At 43.4% G+C, this 27988-nt stretch overlaps 1 protein-coding gene and 1 long non-coding RNA gene across 2 annotated transcripts; one reads left to right on the top strand and one right to left on the bottom strand.

Moving 5' to 3' along the window:
- Nucleotides 1-721: 721 nt before the first annotated feature.
- On the bottom strand, nucleotides 722-14974 carry LOC111949462 (neutral amino acid transporter B(0)-like). The gene is given in 10 exon segments (XM_023966669.2): nucleotides 722-3849; nucleotides 4051-4185; nucleotides 6016-6210; nucleotides 6477-6710; nucleotides 7012-7154; nucleotides 7156-7179; nucleotides 7343-7359; nucleotides 7362-7409; nucleotides 7790-7833; nucleotides 14264-14974. Coding segments are annotated over 10 exon segments (1611 nt in total). The 5' UTR covers nucleotides 14794-14974; the 3' UTR covers nucleotides 722-3608.
- LOC139022790 (uncharacterized) lies at nucleotides 10644-26222 on the top strand. The gene is made up of 3 exons (XR_011473826.1): nucleotides 10644-11151; nucleotides 25366-25501; nucleotides 25657-26222. It is a non-coding gene; the product is annotated as an uncharacterized lncRNA (long non-coding RNA).
- Nucleotides 26223-27988: the final 1766 nt, after the last annotated feature.

Raw genomic sequence — 27988 nt, 5'->3', positions numbered from 1 at the left:
CATGGGCATCGCCATTAACTACAACCTGACAAACTTGTCTTGTCCGGAGGGCCTAGTCACAATGTGTCCTAGTGTATACACGGAGTGTACAAAATGCCCTCGACTGACCAGGTGAATCCAGGTGAAAGCTATGATCCCTTATTGATATAACTGAAATCCATTTCAATCAGTGTAGGTGAAGGGGAGGAGACAGGTTAAATAAGGATTTTTAAGCTTTGAGACAACGGAGACATGGATTGCGTATGTGTGCCATTCAGAGGGTGAAGTGCCTTTGAACGGGGTGTGATAGTAGATGCCAGACACACCGGTTTGAGTTTGAGACATAAGCCAACTTGACACAACTGGGTGAAGCATTGGAGTCGACATGGGCCCGCATCCCTTGGAAAATGCTTTGGACACGTTGTAGAGTCCATGCCCCGACGAATTGAGGCTGTTCTGAGGGCAAAAAGGGTTGCAACTCAATATTAGGAAGGTGTTCCTAATACATCAACCTTTGTAATATTTACGTACACAGCCATTACCATTAGGTCTTCTGTAGCTCCGTAGGTATAGCATGGCGTTTGTAACGCCATGCTAATGGGCTTGATTCCCGCGGCTGTAAAAAGAATACGCGCATGACTGTAAGGCGCTTTGGATAAAAGCGCCTGCTAAATGGCATAGATTATAGTATTATTATACATTATTTAGAAATATGAAATAAGATGCAAAGTCAACAAGTGAATATTAATAAAAAACGTATTTTATTTCTAGAAATAATGGAGTAATTTCAGAGCAAAACCGTGGTTCTCTACAGCTCTAGCAACTATGTCATCATGTAACCACGGTGACTGACTACACATCCACCATCACCACACATACACCCGTACACACAGATACACACGGCACTCCAAATACCCTGTAAAAAAGTAGTGTAGCAAAATAATTCATAGGTGTCTTTTCTGGTGCCTGGAGTTTTTCCTAATCTCATGAACCGGGTCATGGTCTGGGTTCTATTCATAGGCTATGGCAGGGTCCAACATGATATTGAACCTTTATTTAACTAGGCAAGTCAGTTAATTAAGAACCAATTCTTATTTACAATGACGGCCTATTAGCTTTTATCTCACTGGCCCGACTAGGCCTGACTGGCCCTTAAAGAACACATGCACTGGGGTCATGCAGAGCCCATAGGTACGCTTTCTCTCTACATGCAGCTATTAGTTATTATATGTATAAAAAAAATCTGTTTAATATCATTTTGCAATGCAAGCCATTACTTTATTCTTTAGAACCGCATTGTATTAATTGCATTCCTTTATTTTCTCTAAAGTACGTCATTGAGAATATTTGTTTTACATCTCAAAATAGGACGTTGTCTCTYTAAGACAATTGTGTTCCAAAAGAGATTTTAGAAACTGGGTGGTTCGAGCCCTGAATGCTGATTGGCTGACAGACGTGGTATATCRGACCGTATACCACGGTCATGACAAAACATTTATTTTTACTGCTCTAATTACGTTGGTAACCAGTTTATAATAGCAATAAGGCATCTCTGGGGTTTGTGGTATATTGCCAACATACCACGGCTAAGGGCTGTATCCAGGCACTCCGCGTTGTGTCGTGCTTAAGAACAGCCCTTAGCCATGGTATATTGGCCATATACCACACCCCCYCGGGCCTTATTGCTTAATCAACCTGGCTAGTACAGTAAGATAGCCAAGATGAATGCTCAAAAGTGTTTTTTTGTTACTTTCTTTTTRCAGACTATCACCAGTAGCCAGCATATTGCTAGTATGTTCACTATTGAAGGTTTACCGTTGTAAATCACTTTCCCTAAAATAAATAAGCTCAGCGAGTAGATTTATAGTCGCTTATTTTTGCTCAGGAAGACAGTTGGTAGACTGTGACAGAGCAGGTAAGTGTTGAACTGGAACGCAGGTAACAGGCCCGTAGGTGCTGCTGCTTTGAAAGTGGTAATAGTACTGGGGCAAAGGAACCAAGTGGCGCACCGGACTAAGACGCTGCATTGCAGTGCTAGAGGTGTCACTACAGACCCGGGTTTGATCCCGGCCGTGATCGGGAGTCCCATGGGGACTGACTTGTCTAGTTAAATAAAATAGCTGTCTCGCCAAAGGTTTTCAGGCGGCTCTGTGCAGAATGATAAACATTGAGTATAAAAAGCTATTMCCAACAAATTATTAAAACATCAAATAACTAGCAAAAATAAACTTTCAAATAACGTTAATAAGTCTACAAATAAAAAAAAATGTAAAAAAGGCGTGTTCATGATTTGGGTAAGGTACATTCTTCACTTGATGAAGGGAAGCCAGTTTGGAGACAACTTAAAACAGTAGAACTGACCCAAAAAGAGGCTGACGAGTATGTTCCTACTCAGCCACTGGCCTCGTCTGCTTTGAAGTATATCGGATTCAAGAAATACATATAAAAAAAAAAGAGGTCATTAAAAAAAGCTATGAAATAAACACAAATTGATAAACGGCCTACAGTCAATAACCCTTGCTTTAAAAGATACACCTTTGCCATAGAGACAAATAGAATTTCATCATTTTTTACACTATTTGCCTTCATGGTTTGCCAGTGCTGTGATAATATAGTGTAAAACAAAAATAATTGATCTGCACTCCATGTGTGTATTAGCTAGCTAGCCAGACAGTTTGAGGAATGATTCTATACATTTTTTCAAATTAACTGCTAATATGCCAACATTCCTATTCAAACAATGCAGTCAATCCACAGCCATACACGAGCTCAAATCAGTATTTCTATAGCACAATTGATGATGCATCACATRCCTTACTTCCCCCCTGCWTAAGTAAAAGCAGGAAATGCATCACCTATGCCTCTACTGCCATTCATTCCAATGACTGTTTTTGGATTTCTCCCTGACCAAAATGGCTGCCATTTTGTCCCATTCTGGAGCAATGACRTTTCCCCTCTAGTAATTTAATCGGCGCTCTATTGCAACACCTCTCACACATTCGTTTAACGTTGTAAAACCATTGTGAGAACATTTGGACTGTGCAAACCCTCTTGTGCTTGGCATGGACGCCAGCCCCAGACTGACTGAAATGACACTGTTTGGGATTAAAAAAAAGCTACAGATTAGAAGCATTGAGCAGAGCCACAGTTCTTGTGTGAGAAAAGTCCTTTTTCCAGCAGTGGAACATAATTTAGGATTGAACTTAATTTGGTACATCATACAGTACAGAGGATCTTGTGTGATAACTTTGGAATTTTCATCATCTACTCTCACAGAGTACAGTGAGAATTTGTGCAGGCTACTTCACACACAGAGAAACAAACTGTACATGCGGCTATGATATAGAAAACATGGAGATATTTGCCTTTTCAAGGCTGGTTACTGTTATAAATATTTACAAGAGAAAGGAAGTCAGGGCCAGCTCTTCTGAACGAAATCAGCATTCAAAGGATTCCAATCTAGAGTCCTTAAAAAAAACACGGTCACTTTCAAATCTGAACAGCCTCTGCTCACGCGCTCCTTTACCCCCCCCCCACCCGGATCTCTCAGTCTCGCTTAGAAAGAGAGAAGACACAAGGAGAGGAGTCGTCTTTAAATGGAAGTCTAAAAAGGCCCGGCAGCGAACCATCTACATGACCGACTCTTTCCCAGAGCCGCGAGCCGCCATCGCCGTCTCGTCGCCCGCACCCCTGCTCTCCTTCTCCTCGATGAGGGGCGAGTGCTCCGGCACGGCGGGCGTGCCCTCCACCGTCTTCACCTCGCTTAGCTCCGGCCCCTCCCCGGGCTTGTCAGAGCGGTCCACGTACCACTGCAGTAGCCCGGCTCCGTAGGCGTCGCCCTCCACGTTCAGAATGGTGCAGGTACGGTCACTGAAACAATAGTCCGATTACGGTTAAACCATTCAAACCCGGGGTGGTCGCCATATGTATTATTATGTCATGTCAATGCTGTGTCAAGTGTGTGAAGCAGACACAAACGGTCATGGCTGTTATGACATGTATATGACAGTATTATAGAGGCCTTGATGATGGAAGAGCCGTTCCAATAGAACTGCAACATGAGGTACTCACACGAGCCAGTCGACGGCGAGGATGAGGGAGATGTCGCTGGTGGGCAGTCCCACTGCCTCCAGGATGATGGCCAGCGTCAGCACGCCCCCCGCGGGGATCCCTGCTGCTCCCACACTGGACGCTGTGGCTGTCACTCTGACAGAGGGGGCGGGACATAGAGAATTAGCCACTCAAGAGCACAGCGTTTCCTAATAAGCCTAGCAAGGTTGACCCAAGCTTTATACAAGTCTGTTTTGTATGCTTGTACAGTTGAAGTCGGAAGTTTACATACACCTTAGCCAAATACATTTAAACTCCGTTCTTCACAATTCCTGACATTTAATCCTAGTAAAAAAAATCCCTGTCTTAGGTCAGTTAGGATCACCACTTTATTTTAAGAATGTGAAATGTCAGAATAATAGTAGAGAGAATGATCCATTTCAGTTTTTATTTCTTTCATCACATTCCCAGTGGGTCAGAAGTTTACATACTAATTGAGTGTATTTGGTAGCATTGCCTTTAAATTGTTTAACCTGGGTCAAATGTTTTGGGTAGCCTTCCACAAGCTTCCCACAATAAGTTGGTTGAATTTTGGCCCATTCCTCCTGACAGAGCTGGTGTAACTTAGTCAGGTTTGTAGGCCTCCTTACTCACACGCTTTTTCAGTTCTGCCCACAAATTTTCTATAGGATTGAGATCAGGGTTTGTGATGGCCACTCCAATACCTTGACTTTGTTGTCCTTAAGCCATTTTGCCACAACTTTGGAAGTATGCTTGGGGTCATTGTCCATTTGGAAGACCCATTTGCGACCAAGCTTTAACTTCTTGACTGATGTCTTGARATGTTGCTTCAATATATCCACATACATTTCCTGCCTCATGATGCCATCTATTTTGTGAAGTGCACCAGTCCCTCCTGCAGCAAAGCAACCCCACAACATGATGCTGCCACCCCTGTGCTTCACGGTTGGGATGGTGTTCCTCGGCTTGCAAGCCTCCCCCTTTATCCTCCAAACATAACGATGGTCATTATGGCCAAACAGTTCTATTTTTGTTTTCATCAGACATTTCTCTAAAAAGTACGATCTTTGTACCCATGTGCATTTGCAAACCGTAGTCTGGCTTTTTAATGACGGTTTTGAAGCAGTGGCTTCTTCCTTGCTGAGCGGCCTTTCAGGTTATGTCGATATAGCACTCGTTTTACTGTGAATATAGATACTTTTGTACCGGTTTCCTCAAGCATCTTCACATGGTCCTTTGCTGTTGTTCTGGGATTGCTTTGCACTTTTTGTGCCAAAGTTGCTTCAATAAAAAAAGGAGAGAGAACGTGTCTCCTTCCTGAGCGGTATGACGGCTGCGTGGTCCCATGGTGTTTATACTTGCGTACTACTGTTTGTACAGATGAACGTGGTACCTTCAGGCGTTTGGAAATTGCTCCCAAGGATGAACCAGACTTGTGGGGGTCTACAATTTTTTTTTCTGAGGTCTTGGCTGATTTCTTTAGATTTTCCCATGATGTTAAGCAAAGAGGCACTGAGTTTGAAGGTAGGCCTTGAAATATATCCACAGGAACACCTCCAATTAACTCAAATGATGTCAATTAGCCTATCAGCCATGACATCATTTTCTGGAATTTCCCAAGCTGTTAAAAGGCAACTTAGTGTATGTAAATTTCTGACCCACTGGAATTGTGACACAGTGAATTATAAGTGAAATAATCTGTCTGTAAACAATTGCTGGAAAAATTACTTGTGTCATGCACAAAGTAGATATCCTAACCAACTTGCCAAAACTTTAGTTTGTTAACAAGACATTTGTGGAGTGGTTGAAAAACGAATTTTAATGACTCCAACCTAAGTGTATGTAAACTTCCGACTTCAACTGTATATAGCTACTACATCTGAATTTGCTCCGCTTTACCCAACACAACTGCCCCTTAGAATCAAACTGAACCGAATCAAACTGACTAGAGAGAGCGGGACTCACAGGATGGTGAAGACTTGGATGAAGTTGAGCGGGATGTTGTTGAGCTGAGCGATGAAGACGGCCGCCACACACTGGAAGAGAGCTGCGCCGTCCATGTTCACCGTGGCCCCGATGGGCAGGATGAAACGACTGATGTGCTTCGACACGCCGTTGTTCTCCTCCACGCACTTCATCATCAGGGGCAGGGTGGCAGAGCTGAGAGAGAGAGCGAGAGAGCGAGAGAGCATGAGTGTGTGTGTGTGTGTGTGTGTGTGTAAGAGGGCTAATTTCTGTTCTGGCGTATTTACTAATGTTTCTTTTCTCTGTAACACTTTTGGTAACATGTTGTTACATATCACTTGAATAATTGTATTTTAACTGCATAGTAATGGAGTTGAGCATTTTTGGTACGGTACAGAGCAACCTTGGTAAAAGAGTAATTAATCCTCTCTAGTATGGTGATCTAGTGACTACAACCGTACCTGGAGCTGGTCCCAAAGCCTGTGGCCAGAGCAGTGAAGATGCCCCACAGGAAGGTGTAGGGGTTCTTGCGGGTGATGATAAAGTAGATGCCCGGCAGGACCAGCAGGCCGTGGATGGCGTGGCCGACGATACAGCAGGCGATGTACTTGCCCAGGCTGGCAAACAGCGTGCCCACATCCTCCATCTCCACGATCTTCCCTGCTACCAAGAACATGATTCCAAGGGGGGCATACCTGGAGAGAGGGAGAGGAGGGTTACCATTGTGAATTTGTAAGGACGCGGTCCAAAGTACAAATACAATTTTAAAAAACAAATATGCATCAATATTACCACAAGCAAGTACAAATACAACAATTAGTGACTTAAGGTCCTTGAAAAACACTATTTAAATACCATATTATTAGTACAATCACGAGTTGACGTGTGACAGAGAACAAACACGGGGTGGCAAAAGTCACATACACATCATCCGCGTATCCTCTCTCGCACCCAGATCTGTTCCCTACAGTGCTGCTGGGCAAACGTCTCCCTTACCACATGATCCAGGACACCAGCACCATGGTGGCCTCGTTGAAGGAGTTGAAGAACTTGATGAGGATCTCTCCCTCCTCTCCCAGCTTCCTCAGGGCTATACCAAACACTATGGCAAACACCACCAGTCCTAGGATGTTCATACCCGTCCTGGTCCGTGCCAAAGGGAACCTAGACACACACACATTCATTAGCCACTCAACACACACAATTAACTCAGTCAGCGTGATATGCATTTTAGACATGTTCAAACTGTCAACAGCATGGATATTAGAAAGTCAAATGTGACATCCTATATAGATTTAAACTAATTTCGGCATTTAAGTCAACGCACCTTCTCAACTGTGATGCTGGCAAGCCATTAGAGCCATTCTTGGTCACAAACTTGTAACTGTAGCGTACTGCAGACAGAGAGGGACATATTGCATTAGTACACTGATGCAAGACATGTTCGGTTAACTAACTAATTATGTGGGTTTCAAAATAAAAAGCTTGAAATGTTTTGCATGTCAGCAATCAAGTTTTAAGATATTTGACTTTCAAACAGCCAATTGTAACTTGCCACATCATCATGATGACGCGTTTGCATCACTTGGCAAATTACTTTTTGCTTTTTGAAGCCCTGTCTTTTGAAAATGTGATTAGACATGCAAACAAAATTGGATTGTATCAACAGCGGACTAATGAGGGGGGGGGGGGAATTAACAAAATAGTTTTGAGTGGATTATTCCTTTAAGTCTCGTTTCTCTCGTTCTATTGTATGTGCAGTACAAGAGGACACTCACAGACTGAAAGGCAGCAGACACCAGTTGGAGGGAGATGTTTCTGGAAGCGAGAACAAAGAGACACATTCAGTACACTACAAAGGCACCAGCTGTGCTGACAGTGACCCTAATGATGATCAGAAATCCCAGCTTCGAAACCAGAATGGGGGGGGGGGGATTACAGGAAGGGAAACATTCAGTCACTTCATCTCTGAAGGCACAGGTGCTAGTGTAGGTGTGACAGCCAGGGCCTAAATGTATTGGCTTGACTTTGTTTTCTGGTGAGTAACAGTATACGGAGAGCCAGGGACCCGTCGGTGTTCTACAAGAGGTAAAAGTCGCCACGAGACATTCATCTATGGTCAGTTTGGAGTTTCCCCCTTTAATGGTTAAAACGAGATTCCTTAATTGAAACCGTAACTAAGCATTCTACGTGCCGCTGTTTTGTCTAAAAAGCTTTGGGGATGAGGCCAAAGAAATGTAACCACTCAAAAGCATACGCAGCTATGGATGCAGGAACGGACCGTTCACATAGCTTTAACCATTCTCTGATGCTATTCAGTGTATGTTTACATTCACGCTGTTTACAAACATTGGAATAAAATACACTTATATTTTGAGTTCTGATGGGGTACAACAGTTGAACTAAGCTTAATAGGCATTTCTAAATTAAATTCTTCAAAAATCAATGGGTATTTATCTCTATCATTACAAAAATGGAATTTGGGAAGGGTAAACTGATCCTAGGTCTGTGACTAAAGGTAACAACCCACGGGATACAACCACTAACTGAACTCCTTGTTCTAACTTCTAAGCTATCTTTCCAGGATCCCTTTATGCTAACTCGGCGCCTATACCCTTGGGCACCGACGCCTCACGAGGGAGCCAACCACGAGTTCTGTCATGTGGAAATAGCGGGACGAATTTTAATCCGCCGACTGCCCCCAAAACTGCTGCGGCTGGGATTTCATGCCCAGACCTCACCGAGAGAGGTGGGCAGATTACTGCTCTACAATACAGCACAGACACACCCCAGTGGAGTTACAGTACCACACCCGCCGCCACCCCTTAAAGCCACATATATGCCAACTGTCCTCAGGGCACTTAAGTCACCCCCCCCACATGTCACTCTCAGTCAACGTCCATATGGATTTAGATTAATAAGGGATGAACTTCTTTCATGTTTTTATCCTGCAGCTCTTTCTGACCTGAATACAGGCGCGTCAGGAAACAATGCWTTGTGGGATTAAATGGTCGCAACCATGTGACCGAGGGTAGAATGAGTTTAGGTAGAAGTTGCCCTTAAACCACATTTCTAGGAAGGTGACCTCTATCAGTCTATCAGTCTAACAAACCCTGTCAATTCAAAACACTCCATTTCCATGGCTGTCGCAGGACTTGGTAAAAAAAAAAAAGGGGAACGGAAATGACTTGCCTAGTTAAATAAAGGTTACATGTAAAAAATCTTGCTCTGGCAGGGAGTGAAGGTCCCACAGAAACAGGAAGCAGTGACGTTAACGTGGGTGTCAAATTTCAACGGACGCTCCGGAACAGCACAACCGTCTGCCTGCCCGAAACTCGCTGGACGCTGGCCACATATCTCCGTTTAGATTTAATACCCGGCTGACCCCACCTACCCCCCCCCCCCCATTTCCTTTTAGTACTTCCTGGTAGGCCGTGTCATGACAACCCAATGCCACCACGGCCATTAAAGCTAAATTAACGCGGCTAGACGCTGGAACATTGGGTGATGGTTGGAATAAACCAGAGACAGAGAAAGAGAAAGCTAACAGGGCTGCAGGCGTAGGCCTAATACACCCATCCTGACAAGTACAGAAACACCCTCAAACAAAACACAAACGTTCCGTGTGGCAGCCGGATCTATGCCCAAACACCCAAGACAAACTACTTTGAATGTGCAACAGCGCTCATATTAAACCGTATCTCTGTCAGGGTCCAGTTATGGCATGCGGTGTGCGCGTGCGTCCAGCTGTGCGTACGCCTCCGTTTGTCATATTACTGTAAAAATGTGCAGTTGACATTTTGCCATCAATGCTGTGTACACGCTAGTGTAATAGCAGGTTGGTACTGTATTTACATAACCGTGGTGTTTTTTGTAATGAGCGAAGGGGCTGGTATAACAGCATAAATACACACAACACAGCCTGCCTGATCTTCTGGGTACATGTGAAGAGTGGTGCTGGGTGTGTTGTGTTTACACCCTACTGGGGGGGGGATTTCAGCATTGTTGGCGTGCTCTCCCCGGTCAAACCAATGAGAAACCGTGGGTTCCTCCTGGCTGTACGCAGCTAACTGATGCAGATAGTAAAGACCTCCCGAGAGGCGCGGCRGTCTCAGGCACTGCAACTCAGAGCAAGAGGCGTCACTGCAGTCCCTGGTTCGAATCCAGGCTGCATCACATCCGGCCGTGATTAGGAGTCCCGTAGTGTGGCGCACAATCGGCCCAGTGCCGTCCGGGTTTGGCCGGGATAGGCCGTCATTGTAAATAAGAATTTKTATTTAACTAGGCAAGTCAGTTAAGGTATAAAAAAATTATAATAACACACACCTTCTCTGTCTTGGACACTCCTGAAATACTACTCAGGTAGGTGAACCAAATGCCATAGAGAGAGAGAGAACTGTAGAGGCATGTTACAGGAGGGGGGGCAGGGAGGGGGGCTGACGCAACACCTGATACTTTACCTCCGCCTTTCTTTGTTCCTGCAGACCAATTATTTTGTCCCGAGGMTTTTTAACTGACTTGCCTCCCATTCAAATCGAGTGAATAGTAGCACCGCCCTTCTCTCTAGCTCTTAAATGCCGTCTCCGTATTACAGCTACGGCCCATTGTCCTGTATTTTTGTCGGTGTGTTTAGTCTCAGGGTTAGACTAATAAGTCAAGAACGGGACAGACAATGACTTGCAGGTAGGTCAGTAAGAGCAAAGGGCATATCCTTTCAACTGAAGACCGACACTACCAGTCATTCCACGTAAATGAGTTACTGGCACATCAAACCTTGATCAGTAAACGAATAAGTGATACAACACTGCCTGCATAGGGGCACCTGTGAACGAAGCGTTGAACTGACAGATGGGAAAGCGAAACGGATGAAAGCCAGATGGAGACCAGCAGTGGAGGCTGCTGAGGGGAGGACGGCTCATAATAATGGCTGGAACGGATCCAAGGGCATCCCATTCCACTGATTCCGCTCCAGCCATTACCACCAGCCCATCCTCGCAATTAAGGTGCCAGCAACCTCTTGTGAGATAAGCAGCAAAGTGTACCAGGATGTGAAGGGGAGGGAGGGTTTATCGTACCTGGTCGGGAAATGTGATGCCGTATCCCACTTCAGTTGGTTTATGACCTTCATTTAAGCCGGTAAGTTATTGAGTTCATTTGTAACTACGAGAACTACAAGAACCTGCCACAACCGTTTGTGATATTGTGTTAGTATGTATGCGAGAGAACGGAGGAGCGAGAGAGAGAGAACGGAGGAGCGAGAGAGAGGAGGGAGTGAAATACAGTGTGTGAGCGTGCATACTTTAAAGGGCTCCTCGTTTCCGCCGTGAACTGCTCTTCAGGCCGGCCGCTGCCGTTGACGAAACGGAACCCCAACAGAGAGTGGTCGCTATAATGAGCCACATAAGTCACGCAAGCTGCACAATTAACCATCATCCTTTGTGGCCTTTCTGTGTGTCTGTGTGTGTCCTCCCGAGACTGACAACCTTTCTCATTGATTCCCTGCCGAGAGCCACACGCATCCAAGAAAGACTAATCCGAATTAAAACATGAAAATAAAAGCACAATGTTTTAGAAACGAGTGGATTCCTTATGTGTTGGATTTGGAAGGAGAGACCACCCTGTTGCAACTTGTAGATCGTATTATGCAAAGAGCGAGTTACTAAGTCATAACGACAGCTATAGGTGAAGGAATTAGAAGGATTATGAACTAAAGCATATGCATTACCCAATTACCCCCACCTGTGTAATCTGAGTTTAACAGTTTGAAGTGTATTTAGGATTTTTTCCTGGACTGGGACCTAGGGGTCTGGACTAGCTGAAGGCTGAGAAGGACTTTGGAAAGTAGCCTCCCACTCTCACCATCACAATGAATTTTGAGGTTTAGAGGTCACCCATAATGCTGACCGGGAGGAACAGAGCAACTGACTGACAAAAAAAGATTGTGTTATTCATAAATGATTTAAAGGTTGAGTATGGGGTGGTGTTTTTGGCTGCCTTCCTCTGCCAGATAGAGCAAAATAGTAAATCTGCCTTGCTAGCGAATTGTTTTACAAGAAGGAAGCCGCTTGTGGAAACTGGCATCAATCCATACTAGACTACATCTCAAGGAGTCTCGAGACTGACTGCATGGCGTCAATTTAGAGACGCCACATGTGCTTCTTTTTATAAACCCGAAGAAACAGACATGGGACGAATTTAGGTTGTGAAGAATGGGCCTCCAAATGAATGTAAATAACCTGAGCCAGGCTCTTTTTAATGGTGAAAAGCCGAGAGGGCACACCATMAACAATGACTTCTCTGTAGATTGAGCGTGGTCTAGTCAAGTTTCTAATCCTACCCGAAAACACAGGGTCCTTTAGTTCAGTTCGAGCCCTGGAGAATAGGCCATTCTTTATTATCCAATTGTTGCATAACATGTGATAGGCTAAATGATTGGCAAGATGTTTGGGTTCTAAAAGATCACATAGTGGCCAACTCCTTGTGGAAGCATGACTCCCCTCACCTATGATGTGCCTGTGGCGCTGGAATTTTGTGACACGTGCACAAAGGACGTTTTGACAGTTGGGTACCTCCTGTTAACAGCCACTGTCGGGGCTAACTCTGTAGCGCAACCTGATGCTACGGAACAGCAGTGTACCGAGATGGTTTACAACWCCCAAGTTCCAGTAAAAGTTGTATGTTTTATGATATCAGTTCTGTTGTAGTAAGGGCTCACGGGCAGACTGCCACTGACTGTGCCACGTTCCTAGTATATTTTGAGTACTGTACGTGCCAACATGAGACTTGTGACAAACTGTTCACAACTTCCTTCCTAAATCCCAACTGCATGGTGAGGTTTCAGTGAGAGCGCGTAGAAGTAGGTAGGTCATCTTTTAGATAAATAGAAATGCAAAGGGAGTGGCTAGACACACACGCACACATTCCCCCACTAACAACTTTTGCTCACCATTTAGAAGAGATTATGCTCTCCCGGCCAGTCAAAATGACTTTACTCATATGCTTGAGAGGCTTTTAGGGCATCAAAGCAGTAGAAGCAACGAGAACAATGAGACAGATATGTCACTGGATGTATACATATGAAGCATCCCCTTGGCGTTTCCACTCACTACCAAACATTGTTAGATATTGCTGCGCTGTCGGGAACTAGAAGCAAGAGCATTTCGCCACACTCGCAATAACATCTGCTAAACACGTGTATGTGACCGATACAATTTTATTTGAAGTCTGGTAAACCAAGAAAGAACGGAATGTTCAAGATATCGTTCCTCGTCTGACTAAAAACACGGCTGAAACGAAATGTACTGCCCATTTTTGGAAATACATGGGTCTATTCCTAGAAAGAAGGCGGTCAGCCCAAAACCTACTCAGAACTACCGCCCACACACACTACGACGAACGTTAAATTGTTTCCTATACGTGTATTTTATTTGTMCTAAGCACATACACGTGTTACATAATATCACGTATGTAGGCTAAACAGGTTGTACTTTTCTGATGATACGAGGGTTGGAATGACAAGAGGGGACAGGTCAAAACATCCATCTGTCGTTGGACACTGAATAAACTTCGAGGACTAAACCTGCTGCATCATGAGCTGATGCAACTACTCCCCCATGTTACAGCAAGAGGAATTCATTGGCTGGCGGCTAGTATAGTTAGCAACTACTGTAGCTCGTTAGCACACCGATACCTTCTCAGCGGTCTCGCTATGATGGCACGGGTGTGTGGACTTGGCCGAGGCATGCGACCTTCTTTTCTGGGCGCACAGCAAAGGGAACCCCGGCCGGTTGGGGAAACTGTGCCTTTAATTAAACTGGATGGGGGGGGGGGTGTCACCAACAATCCCAGAAAGCAGGGCCGACAGTACCCCCTTCAAAGTTTCAAGAGACCTTATTTGTACTGACCCAGCAAGAGAGCACTGACTGTAAAGTGTTAAAGACAATAAAAGTGCAGCCAGACTACTTTGCTCGGGTTTTCTAATTCATATATGGGAATGTATGCCTAATTTGGGGGATGAGGCGACATCCAAAGGAGACCGGCTCAAATTCAAACAGTGGGTTCATTAGCTTGCTGTTGGCTAAGGGGTCTGCCACGTGTGAGCACTTTGTCATTATGACAAAAAGGATGGGAACAAAACAAGGCACGCGCGCTGCCACTTCAGTGAACTACCCCCAAATGGTTAGATGCCACATCAGCCTGTCTGCCCCTTTAGCTTAGCCTAAGTCACCACCCCTGCCACTGATCTCACCTGATCAGGTCCAAGAAGGAGTCCACCACTTCTTTGGCCTGGGGCAGCCCGCCGTCATCCGATAAAATCGGCTTGGAGCCGGTGTTTGATCCGGGGGAGATGATGAACGCCATGATCACCCCGATGGCTGATGCAATTAAAGTGGTGACCAAAAAGAAAATCATCGCCCAGCCGCCCAGCTTGCCCAGGGCTTTGGGGTCGATGCTGGCCGCCCCGGACACCAGGCTGCACACGACCAGGGGGATGATGATCATTTTCAACAGCCGGATGAGCAGCTCGCCGGGGAAGCCCACGTAGAGGATCTGTGTCCTGCTCAGCTCCATGTGGCGCACGCCAAGTCCGATGAACACCCCGATGATCACCCCGGCCACGGTGAGAATCACWAGCAAGTTGGCCATGACTAACCTCTTGATTTTCTCCACGGTTGTCTCGTTGGAACACTTCTTGTGGCGGAGTCCGTTGGCTACCGGCTCATCAAGATGCGCTTCTCCGTTGGATGCCTTCCCCTCCATGTCTATATTTTCTGCCATTGTGCGCCCTGAGTGTACCTTAAAAAAGGAACGAAATACTTATATGAAGAAAATGTACGTTCGTTTGACTATATGATCTGTTGGTGCAGCTGTTGGCGGTAGTAGTGGGCTTGTATTTTAGCGAAATGACCCCGGTTGTCCGTGTGTTGCTGTGCCTCTCCTTGCGTAATTTATAACCCGACCCGCGCTATCTCTCCACGACAATAGACACGTTGGTAAGGACGTCACACAGGGGCGGGCTCATGCATGCAGGTGGGTGACGCCCCCCAACCATCCCTAATCAGAGGCTTTGAGAGGCGTTTAACCTAGGCCATCTGTCCTAATACCAAAATAATTGTACAAATCTAATATAACGGGAGCAATATCATTTGACATTTTCTAAACCATAACTGCACAATTCAAATATTTCAAATGGACAAATAAGTAAACACATAATGAGCAGTTAAATCATGCATATTTTTATGTTCATGTTTAAATGACATGAATGAATTACATTTTAGCAATTAGAAATACACTAAAATTAGGATATCATCCTGGGCCTAGATCAGTATTTCTCAATCCTGCATGGTAGCCTATCACTGCCCTAAATTACAAGATGGGCTGGATTGCATTAGCCTCAGTGATATATATATATATATATAATGTTCTTTATTTAACTAGGCAAGTCAGAATTCGTATTTAAAATGATGCCTTCCCTGGCCAAACTTGGGCGTCACCCTATGAGACTCCAAATCAGGGCCAGATGTGATACAGCCTGGATTTGAACCAGGGACCAGTGAAACCTCTTGCGCTGAGATGCCGTGCCTTAGACCGCTGCGCCACTCAGGAGCCCATTAAACTTCTCATTCGCGCTCAGAAAAAAAGGTTACGGTTAGGGTACAGTATTGTTCCCAGGGGTACAAAAATATTAAAATACACATAATGTACATTTCAAGGTACACATATAATATAACATGGTACTGTGTGGTACCTTTTAGGGTACATGTGCAGATAATCTAGTATAATGGTACATTTTTGTACCCAATATTTTGAATATAAAGAAGGTACAATCATCACACACTGAAAAACCCCACCTGTCATTGTCATATTTCCCAGCATGTTCTATTGCCAGTTGATTTTTAGATTTTTTGGTTTCAATGTGTGTTTTTGTATGCACGAAAATGTATTGATTTTATGCTACACAAAGATACGTAAAATACATTTTTCTAAACTAATACAATCCGTTACTGAGATGGTTGTTCCAGTGAAGATGGTTTAGTTAGTTCCATTTATCAATTTCTCTTACCTTGGCAGTCATTCCAAATGCAGCTTGCGGGTGATTACAAGTAGAACAAATTGGATATCCTGACCACGGTTGGGAATTACATATCACTTTGCAAGCCAGCATAATGTGACCTGCCCGATGTGCCTGCAAACCAGGAGATTCAGACCACTGTGTTAGGGTAAAACTAGGCTGTCAAAGTATGTCCTTATGATATATGAAATGTATTGTCATAAAGAGTTTAATTTCAATTATAAAATATTAACTTAGGCACTCACTTGAAGGCTACAGAACTGAAAGCCATTGGCCGTGTTCGAGAGGCTCAAAACCACATTTTATCATGGATAAATTGTGACTGACAGACTGATCTGCAAATAATATTTAGTCATTATTTATGATGCAAAGTGATTTGTAGATCAGTCAGTCGGCACCCACCTGCAGTGGTTTTGATGCTCTCGAACAAGGCCATTGGCTCAATCCCAATACTCATTTTAGCCCTCCCCCTCGAATTTCGAGTGTCCCTCGGTGGGCGAGTGTCCTTCAAAAACGGAGCAACAAGTGTTAGGGACTAGGGAGAGATAAATAACCATAGGGAATGGGACATCCCTACATCACTCGTGCACAGCAGAAGCCTCCAAAGGATAGTTTACCACGCAATTCATTGACGACGAGCCTTGTGTTTTTCACCAATGTCTGTACTGGCGGCACTAATAGGTTTCCTTATATATCTCATGCAACAAATACGTAGGGCAACCATGAGCAACAAACGAGAACCGCAAAACAACTATGTGCCGTAATATACCCATCCTCTGGCTGTGTTTCAGAACCCCACAGTGGAGGTGTCGTAATACCAATAAAACCTAGCGGTCAAACATGGAAATGGTTACAATCGTTTTTTCCATTTTAGAAACACTTAAAATAAGGGGATGTTTGGCAGCATGAGTGAAGGAGGCTACTGAAGCAGGACTTTCAATTGCAGTTTGATCCGTCACTCTGTCATTTTCTGCCATTTCTAGGGGTATTAATGATTAACCATGGAAGCAATTAAAACAACTGTTCTGAACTAATATTTTCATACCAAACGTTTTAGGGTCCATACACAGATTGGCTACATAGCCATGTATCCATTGAACCAGTACAACAGTAACTATCTTAATTTACTCCCGTTATACGGCCGGTGTGTACTTCAAAAATGCCTCTTCGGCACCTCCAATGTATTGAGCTGTTGTAGGCTTCCAACCTGTTCGTGGCAGTAATGAGCGATTGTAGCTATCGAATTGGCATACTTTTGTTTGCTTGTAAATGTTTATTTAGATATTTTTTGGAAGTACATACCGGCCCGTAAGGAGTAAATTAAAATACAGTAGTTGCTCAGTGAAACTCCATATTTGGTGATCAACAAACGTATTTTGACATTATAACGCTTGCAGAGCTGGTGAATGGGAGTTTATATCTGAGCATTCTGGGGGTCTCTAACACACAGACACTCACACATCCATATGCATACAGGTTTTTTCTCCGCTACACATAATCAATATATTAGTTATAATTATCTATGTTGCTTCAGAGGGCATTGCATGACAATTGTCTTCATTCTCTAACGTTAACGTTACCACAATAAAGAAAAATGATTGACATTTCATTTTTTTCTTATGAACAGCAAGACAAGCTTACAAAATTGTTTATTAAATTTGCAGTAAATGTATTGTAGAACAAACATGCCTCTGATTCTAAGGAATCATGTCAGTTCTATTCGTGGCATTTATATCTGAACGTTACAAAACGTTTTTATACTGAACATGCCCAGGGGAACCCACGGACCAATATATGAACCCCACTGCCCATCACTTGTCTGTCTGGAAAGCCTCCACAAATGAAAATGTGGAGTGTGCCGCTTCTCCTCAATCAAGGTTTTCACTAGCTTCTATAGCCACAAAGTCAGATTTCACAGGTCACAAATTCAGATTCCACATCCACAAAGTCAAAAATATATATTTTCAGGCTTAATTTAAGGTCAGGGTTAGGTTTAAAATAAAAATGTAAGATGAGAAATTGTAGATATGGGTGGGGTTTATGACTTTGTGGCTATAGAAGCTTGGGACGACTCTCAAGTCTGCATCTCAATTTGATTTGTTTCTTAATGCATTTGAACCTATCAGTTGTGTTGTGACAAGGTAGGGGTGGTATTCAGAAGATAGCCCTATTTGGTAAAATACCAAGTCCACATTATGGCAAGAACAGCTCAAATAAGAAAATAGAAACGACAGTTTAAGACGTGAAGGTCAGTCAATACGGAAAATTTCAAGAACTTTGAAAGTTTCTTCAACTGCAGTCGCAAAAACCATCAAGGACCATGATGAAACTGGCTCTCATGAGGACGGCCACAGGAAAGGAAGACCCAGCGTTACCTCTGCTTAGTTACCAGCCTCAGAAATTGCWGCCCACATAAATGCTTCACAAAGTTCAAGTARCAGACAGATCTCAACATCAACTTTTCAGAGGAGACTGCGTGATTCAGGCCTTCATAGTCGAATTGCTGCAAAGAAACCACTACTAAAGGACACCAATAAGAAGAACAGACTTGATTGGGCCAAGAAACATAAGCAATGGACATTAGACTGGTGGAAATCTGTCCTTCGGTCCGATGAGTCCAAATTTGTGATTATTGGATCCAACAGCCGTGTCTTTGTGAGACGCAGCGTAGGTGAACGGATGATCTCTGCATGTGTGGTTCCCACCATGAAGCATGGAGGAGGTGTGATGGTGTGGGGGTGCTTTGCTGGTGACGCTGTCTGTGATTTATTTCAAATTCAAGGCACACTTAACCAGCATGGCTACCACAGCATCCTGCAGCGATACACCATCCCATCTGGTTTGCGCTTAGTGGGACTGTCATTTGTTTTTCAACAGGACAATGACCCAACACACCTCCAGGCTGTGTAAGGGCTTTTTGACCAAGAAGGAGAGTGCTGGAGTGCTTCATCAGATGACCTGGCCTCGACAATCACCTGACCTCAACCCAATTRAGATGGCTTGGGATGAGTTGGACCGCAGAGTGAAGGAAAAGCAGCCAACAAGTGCTCAAGCATATGTGGAAAGTTTTTACAGACTGTTGTAAAAGCATTCCAGGTGAAGCTGGTTGAGAATGCCAAGAGTGTGCAAAGCTGTCATCAAGACAAAGGTTGGCTACTTTGAAGAATCTGAAATATAAAATATATTGTGATTTGTTGAACACTTTTTTGCTTACTACATGATTCCATATGTGTTATTTCATAGTTTCAATATTTAATCAAATCATTTATTTGTAATTTTTTGGGGGATACCTAAAGGGGTCCTAAAATTCAAAATCAAATAGCTAAATGATCCATGGTATGACAATATTAAAAAAATATATATGTAAGCTTAGAAACCCCCTCCCCCAATGACTTAGACTCTTATAAGGCCAGTTTTAAAAGTTCAGAGTGATAGAGCAGCTCTCAGATGGTCAGGGAGAGTATTCCATGGGTGAGGAGCAAGGGAGCATGAAGGCTTGGGTCCCCCATAGTTCAGAGACGTGTCTTGGGGACTTGAAGCAGTAGGAAGTGGTTGGAGCTGAGAGTGCAAGGTATAGATACAGTACAGTACATCATTAAAGTGATATGAGTCCAAAGCAGAGTAGATCTGTGTGTTAGAGGGAAGATGGAGGCATCTGGACATATTGAACCATTGACTCTGTGAGTCACCATATTCTCTACCTATATTCAATGAAAATGTGGGGCAGAATATAACCAATCACAGTCTTTCAAAAAGAGCACCTCCCTGAAAATTACATCTGTGCTATCCTTCCCTCTCCCTCCCTCATCCCTGATACAGAGAGAAAGAGAGAGAGAGACCTGACCCGATCTCCCCACATAGTCTTTTCAAAGGCATGCTTTTGGATTCGTAAAAAAAGTGACAGAATCTCAATGTCAGGGAGAACGGTGCACCGTCTCTGATAGTAGGCAGTCTCTGTCGGGGTGCCACTATTCTCCAGGTTAGCTTATACTGAGAAAATAATCAGAGCCCTCTTTGAACCCACCTCTCAAGGATACACATTGGTGGGAAAGGCACCTTTTAACAGTTAGAAACTTCAATTCAGCCATGAGAGAGCAGTAGGAGGCTCTCCTCTCCGCCCTGGCTTGTGTTATCTCAGGCTTTGTCTTTGTTGCACCCCCCAACTGGGTGAGTGATGTTTCGAAGAATCGTGGTGTCCCTGTGAAATTGTGCATTCCTCTGTGATACTCTGCGAGAGAGGTGCGTTGGATAGCCAGAGCAGCGTGAAGAGTAAGTGCTGTGAGAGTTTTGTGAAGCAGGGCGCCTCTAATGAAAACACACTCGGGGATGGAGCGTCTGTACACAAACCCACTGTGCGTCCCCCCCCTGCGCGTATCACAACTGCATGCAGACGACCTCACTGACCCTGACGCCTCTGTGTCAACACTGGCCTCCCCGCACGCTGCACATGCACACGCTCGCACACACAGACACATACACACCGCCCTCCCCCTGAGACACACAATCATACACACATACATGAGCGCGCCTACCATATTAACAATTATCATGCTGCACATGCATACACACACACACACACACATTRCCTTACATGTCACCAACTGTCACTGAAAAGCTCACACATCCTGTGTGGACATATACACACGCAGAAATCTTGAATTGCTCAATCTTATAGAGGCTAACGGAACATAAACGGCTTTTGGATTTTGGATTTGCTTGGTCAGCAACAGCAGTTACCATAGACTTCCACTCATTGCGCTAACGCTAGTTAGCAACTTCCTTTGAACTGCACGCAGAGACATAACAATGGTATCCACGAATTCATCTGACTCTGGGAAGGTAGATCAAGGGCTTCATTGTCAAAATCCTAAAGTATCCCTTTAACCTTATATAGATATCTTGGTCCTATGGAAAACATAACATCCTTGTCCTTTAAGGTCCTGGCTGTTAGTAGTTTCCATGGTGACAGGTTTTGTGTTCAGATAATAAGGTGAAGTGGTTTCTATTCTGAGGCATCATTTAGGCCATTCTCTCCCATGGGGGGGGGGATCTATCTGTCTCAGTCTGATCAATATCACAGACGTGTACACACACTCACGCATACACACACTCACCTTCCTCCTGTCTAACTCACTGCTATTGGACAAAAGCATTGAGGGGAGGCAGGTAGCCTAGTGGTTAGAGCGTTGGCCTAGTAACCAAAATGTTTGCAAGATCAAATCCCAGAGCTGACAAGGTAAAAATGCTGTCGTTCTGCCCCTGAACAAGGCAGTTTAACCCACTGTTCCTAGGCCGTCATTGTAAATAAGAATTTGATCTTAACTGACTAGCCTAGTTAAATAAAGGTTAAAAAAAACTCTCTGACATAAGACAAGGAGTATGACTGTCTTTGTATCTCTTGAGCTTACTTGCTTTGGCCATTTGAGAACTATTTGCAAAGCAAAAGACCACAGCCAAGCTCCTTGAGACTTCCTTGACTTCATGTTGTGTTACTTTGGCACACAGTACAATGTGACTTAATCTCCAGTCTAAATGTGAGCAGTAATGTTATGCATGTGGTATTGTTGGCAGAACCAAAACAGTCTGGTCAGGGAAGGAGATAGGCCTGACATGTGACCACTGAAAATGGGGCTGACACAATGGACTGGGGTCTCAGGTGGTATGGGAAAAGGCTGGCAGAGCAGAAGGAAGGAGGTAGGTGAGAAACACAATCCTCTGTTTTTAGTCCTCCAGTCTGGCAGCAACCCATGCCCCTTTCCTGTCCAGGTGCTAGCCTGCAGTAGACGAAGGCATAAAAACAAAGAGGCTTTACTGACTGTAAAGCTAGAGGAAGTTACTGTCATTACTGTTGGCAGTGGCACCATGAGTAAAAAGTACAATAACAAAATAGGTAGGAGGGAGAAGAAGGGGGAGGGATGTCCTCTAAAAAAGTCAGCCAGCACAGAAGAAGATGAGTTTGTAATTTTACCAATCTTGTACGGTAGCCTAGAATTGCCTCAGGTTAATAAGATCGTAACAGAGAACAATCATTTTTTGACAAACGTCATTCTTTTTTACTCCTTTTCTCCCCGCTCTTAGCTTTATTCCACACGAAAAAATACTGTCAATGTCAGAATGAAAAGAGAGAGAAAGAGTAGAGAGAGTGTGTGTCAAAAGAGAGATGGGAAGATAGAGAGAGAGAGAGAGAGAGCATGAATAGAGGCTGTTGACCAATATGCTGAGTCACTGTTACACTGGAAGAATTTCATCCGCCATACTATGAGGATTTAGGCAGATTCAGAGATACAGGAGTACTCCTAGTGATATGCAAAATACACTGTAATACACTGATACCCAAAATATTTGATCACAGCATTAGAACGTTTTATTTGTCTAATGGGGGCTACACTAAAATGTATTTCCTGAGCAACTTCATCAGATGCTCATAATTCAATGCTAGGGTCATCTCTCTCAAAACCACTGATTCATGGTTAGGATGGAACTTCTTACCAATCATGAGTCATCATTACAGGAGAATGCCACTGACTGATGGGCAGGAATGTGAGAACGTGAGAACCAGGAGAACAATTTCAGTTTATTGCTAGTGGTATCAATAATGGTATTTTTATATAAATAATTCCCCATAGGATTCAATAGAGAAGCACATTTTTGATATTGATAATAAAAAATTATTTACAAAAATTCAAATTTTTGATATCGATAATACAGTTTGTGATATAAATAATTCCATTTATTTTATAKAATTTTTTTAAATGATCAATATCAATATCCCTAGGGCCGCAGCGGTCTAAGGCACTGTAACGCAGTGTTGCGGCTTCACTACAGCCTGGGGTTTGATCCCAGGCTGTGTCACAACTGGCCGTGACCGGGAGTCCCATAGGGCGGTGCACAATTGGCCCAGCGTCGTCTGGGTTAGGGGAAGGTTTGGCTGGGAGGGGGGCTTTACTTGGCTCTTCGCGCTCTTGTGATTCTTTGTGGCAGGCCGGGCGCCTGAAAGCTGACTTCAGTCGTCATTTGAATGGTGTTTCCTACAACACATTGGTGCAGCTGGCTTCCGGGTTAAGCAAGCAGGTGTTAAGAAGCGTGGTTTGGCGGGGGGTCCATGACGTGACCTTCGCCTCTCCCGAGCCTGTTGGAGAGTTGCAAGGATGAGACAAGATCGTAATCACAAAATTGGTACAAATTATATATTAATAATAATCGAAAAATTTATTAAATTATAATTTTTTTCGAGGGAGGAAAGGACCATCCTACTGTGAAACCTTAAAGTTATAATTCTATAGGTAAAACTATACTAAAAATATTCACGTCACCAAATAATTGGTTAAAATACACTGTTTTGCAATGAAGGTCGACAGTAACTTCAACAGCACTGTCTGGGCTAGCACCATGGTCCATCCTCCTCTAGTTACATTGACTTCAATACAAAACCTAGGAGGCCGGTAGGCCTCACCCCCTTTCATAGACATGCATGGTAATTATGACCACTTCCGGAGGACGTCCTCCAACCAATCAAAGCTTTTGCGGTATGAACTGACATGTTGTCCATCCAATCATAGATGTAGGATCAGAGAATGAACATTGTGTGTTGTATTGGGATTGTGCCACAGAGCATTATGGGGGTTGTATGTGTTGAGAAACCTGGTGACATTGTTGGAAGAGATTAAGAGTGATAGTTGAGTATTTTTGGAAATTATTCAATTCAAATGAGTTTTTTTAAATTACAGGAGACGGAGGAGGTATATTATACATTGTTTTCTTGGTTTTAGAACTTTATTTTTGTATCGTTAGTGCAATTTATTTAAATTTGCCTTGCTAACTTCAGTAGCTAGCTAGCTACCAGCGTCATTGTGCATTTTTCTCCACCAGAATGGTAGAATGTCCCAACACTGCCGAAAATGTTGTGGACTTTTTGTTGAAGAACCTCTTTCATTCTCTGGGGCAAATGAAAAAGGTGTGAATTAAAAGCGAGGGTCGACCTCTGCCTGAGATCAGTTTCATGAAGAAGGCTGAAAAGGTGAGGGCGTTCAACACCACCTGGTATCAAAAGTATAGCTGGTTAACAGAGAGCCTTTCATCAAGCCGCCTGTAATTGCACATTAAGATTCTTTACATGCTGAACATCTTTTCTGGGATGTCGAAAACAATTCAGAATGAGTTGATAGCTTCCGTCGCGTCATCCATTAAAAGTTAGATTAAAGAGGTTGACACAGCACATTTTTTCACGTGCGCTCAAGTAGGCTTTGCACTTTCCTCCGTAATTTATTTGACAACGATGATACATAATCACTCCGGACAGACACARGCAAAAACTCATGACATAAATGTTGCAGCAGCCTAGGCCACACCTAAACATCAGAGATCTGACWTGCTGTATGGGATGAAAACGAGACMATTTTTCTGTCTGATCAACTGTAGRCTACTATTAAGAGCAGCTGCATACAGCCTATGTGCCCTGTCCATCTGGTCAGGGTAAACTAATTGGTAACGTTATGTATTTATAGTCCAGTTGTGCGTCAGGAGAAAATGTGAACGTGATCAAATTTAGATTATATTCAAAATTGGGCTGGCTAGGCTGCCTATACGTTTTGAATCCAAAATTATTAACTTGAAATAATGAATCAACATAATAGTGATAGCAGATGTGAGTCATTTTTTTTACAAGGCCTACAGTTGCATAGGCCTGCATGATGTAAACATGCATAAAGCAAGCTCAGCCCTGTGAGTTCCATTGTCTATCAGTTGTTATCTCTTTGTCTGGGTAGAGGAAATCCCCCTCCTAATCTAATCTAAATATAATTTATGTCAACAAATGTAAGGTAGCTACAGTTTGAAAGGGTTCATCCCCCCCAGTGCCAGGAGTTATTTTAAACCATGTTACTTGATTAGGAAAACTGGTCCCATCATAGCCCAYATAAAACCTTTTTACAACTGATTAATCACTGTCATACCTTATAGGGTCCAGAGTTTTCCTAGTTAGGTTAACATATAAGGAAMAACTCCAGGCCCTAGGAGGTTTAAATTGCCCCACCRCTCTGGAACCTCTGGTGCCACCAGTCTGCWTGCAGTTGTCAGTTATCGTCAGGTAYGTGGATGATCAGGGCTTTATTCAGGAACGTTTCTTGAGCTGCTTTGATGTKTCAAGTGGGCGAGATGCGCAGTCTGTGTTTAACTTTGTGAATTCTGAGATGTCTGAGTTTAAGCTCTTAGAGAAACTCGTTGTCCAAACCTACGATGGCGCCGCTCTAATGGAATGTATCTGCTATTTGTATTTACAGCTAAGTCCCTTCATGTTCCCTGATTAGGAGGTGATGACTCCTCAACCATTGTCAACTCTCTCCTGACATGAACTGAAGCCAYGCCTCATGTGCCCGCTCATCCACTGGCACATTGAATGTTTCCTTTCCAAGCACTGTGAGTACCCTTATCAATTTTCTCTCATTACTGTATGTAGAGTTAGTCACATACACAAACACATCAAGGATTTTACTCCTTGCTTGGACTAACTCATTCTTAGCTCTTTTGTCTAACTGTGTAGTGTGTTGTCTTATTGTTTTTTGTCTTCCCAGTAAAATCCTGTCCAGCACTGGTCAAGCCTCTGAACACCTCAACTCATGCCTCATACCCTCATTCAATCACTGCTGTGATCCCTTCCCAACATGGTATAAGTAGCCCTCTCATTCCCATCCCCCATAATATTGTACTATAAATGTCTTTATTAAATGCTTTAGGTTTAAGGAATTAGTCTTGGATGATTTTTGAAACACACTTGGTGGTCTCCGTGTGTTCCGTGGGTCTCCCATCCTCCTCAATTTTTCAAGTCACCAGCCTCCACTGATGGTATGACATGATTCATCTGTTGTAAAAAGGTTTAATATGGGCTATGGAACCAGAGTTTTTCTCATCAGCCCACATGGTTTTAAAAAACTCCTGGATGAAAACCCTGTTAAACGGCAGCAAACTAGTACTTGATCATGTGAATTATATGTTAGAGAAGAACTTTGGGGGTTTCCTAAACACAGACACAGAGAAAGCAACATGATTGGACAATACGACTCACAGGGCTGAGCTTGCTTTATGCAGGTTTGCATCCTGTAGTCCTGCCCTATGCAACTGTAGGCCTAATAAAAAATGAACTCACAGTCTGTCAGCTATTGTGTTTATTGAGTCATTCCAGTTAATCATTATGGACTGAACAATTCTAGGTAACCTAGTACGCCCGAATTTGAATATAAACCAAATGTTATCCCATTCACATTTTCTCACAAACAAATGGGCTATAAATTCACAACATTGCCACTTTGTTTACCCTGGCCAGAGGGACAGGGAGCATAGTAGGCTAGACTATGCAGCTGCTGTTGTCTGTAGCCTACAGTTGATCAGACTAAGCAATAGTCTCATTTCCATGCAATATAGCATCCCAGCAAACAGGGGATGTCCTGAGGACATTCAGCGACGTTCCCATTTTGTCCAAAGGGAATGTTCTCTGTGGGACCTTTGTCTAGTTCCCTGTACGTTCCCAGGACATCACTCASGACCTTTTTTAGGACTTGCTCAGGACTTGAAAATCAGTGACAAGCATTGAATATTGTTGTCCATCATAGAGTACGTTTACATGCACACGATAATGCGATTATTGTGTATACCGGTAATCAGATTAATATTTTATTTATTTATTTTATTTCACCTTTATTTAACCAGGTAGGCTAGTTGAGAACAAGTTCTCATTTGCAACTGCGACCTGGCCAAGATAGAGCAAAGCAGTTCGACACATACAACAACACAGAGTTACACATGGAATGAACAAACATACAATCAATAATACAGTAGAAAAATCTATAAACAGCATGTGCAAATGAGGTAGGATAAGGGAGGTAAGGCAATAAATAGGCCATGGTGGCGAAGTAATTACAATATAGCAATTAAACACTGGAATGGTCGAATGTGCAGAAGATGAATGTGCAAGTAGAGATACTGGGGTGCAAAGGAGCAAGATAAATAAATAAATACAGTATGGGGGTGAGGTAGATTGGATGGGCTGTTTGATTAAAACGTTTACATGCTTTGCAAGAAGACGACCTGAAACCACTCTGATAAGTGCCGAAAATTGGCAATCAAAATAAACGATCTACCACAGCGACCGTGTTATTTTTTGGTAAGCAAATTTGTATGGGAAAACGACTTCTAAGACACATACATTCAGTTGTTCAGAACTCATTTCACTCGCGCTAAAGAGAGAGGCTCGCTCGGCTGGTACTAGCAGATGTGCAGATCAAATACACAGCTGGACCGCCGATTAAGGCGATTACGTCCTCATAATTTGAAAGATTTCTTAGAAAACCAGGTGATTTTYTTTCATCTGCGTATGCTTACTTCCATTTTGACCTTACGCCGATTAAGATGAGCAGAGTAAGGTGTTTACATAGGCTTGATTGTGGCCTGTGGAATGTTGTCCCACTCCTCTTCAATGGCTGTGCAAAGTTGCTGGATTCCGGGCGGGAACTGGAACATGCTGTCGTACACGTCGATTCAGAGCATCCCATACATACTCAATGGGTGACATGTCTGGTGAGTATACAGGCCATGGAAGATCTAGGACATTTTCAGCTTCCTTTTATTTTCCCCAGCATAAGGTGCACCTGTGTAATGATCATGCTGTTTAATTAGCTTCTTGATATGCCACACCTGTCAGGTGGATGGATTATCATGGCAAAGGAGAAATGCTCACTAACAGGGATGCAAACAAATTTGTGCACAACATTTGAGAGAAATAAGCTTCTTTTTTTTAATGGAAAAAGTTTACATGTTGTGTTTATGTTTTTGTTCAGTATATGTTAAAACATCTTCCCATATAATAGTGAGTGTTCTGCCAGGGACACCCTGAAGCAAATTCCTCAAACA

The sequence above is a fragment of the Salvelinus sp. IW2-2015 genome, linkage group LG22 (genome assembly GCF_002910315.2).
Source record: "Salvelinus sp. IW2-2015 linkage group LG22, ASM291031v2, whole genome shotgun sequence".
Lineage (NCBI taxonomy): Eukaryota > Metazoa > Chordata > Actinopteri > Salmoniformes > Salmonidae > Salvelinus > Salvelinus sp. IW2-2015.
The sequence above is the reverse complement of the archived record's forward strand: the minus strand, read 5'-3'. Positions and strand labels throughout refer to the sequence as shown.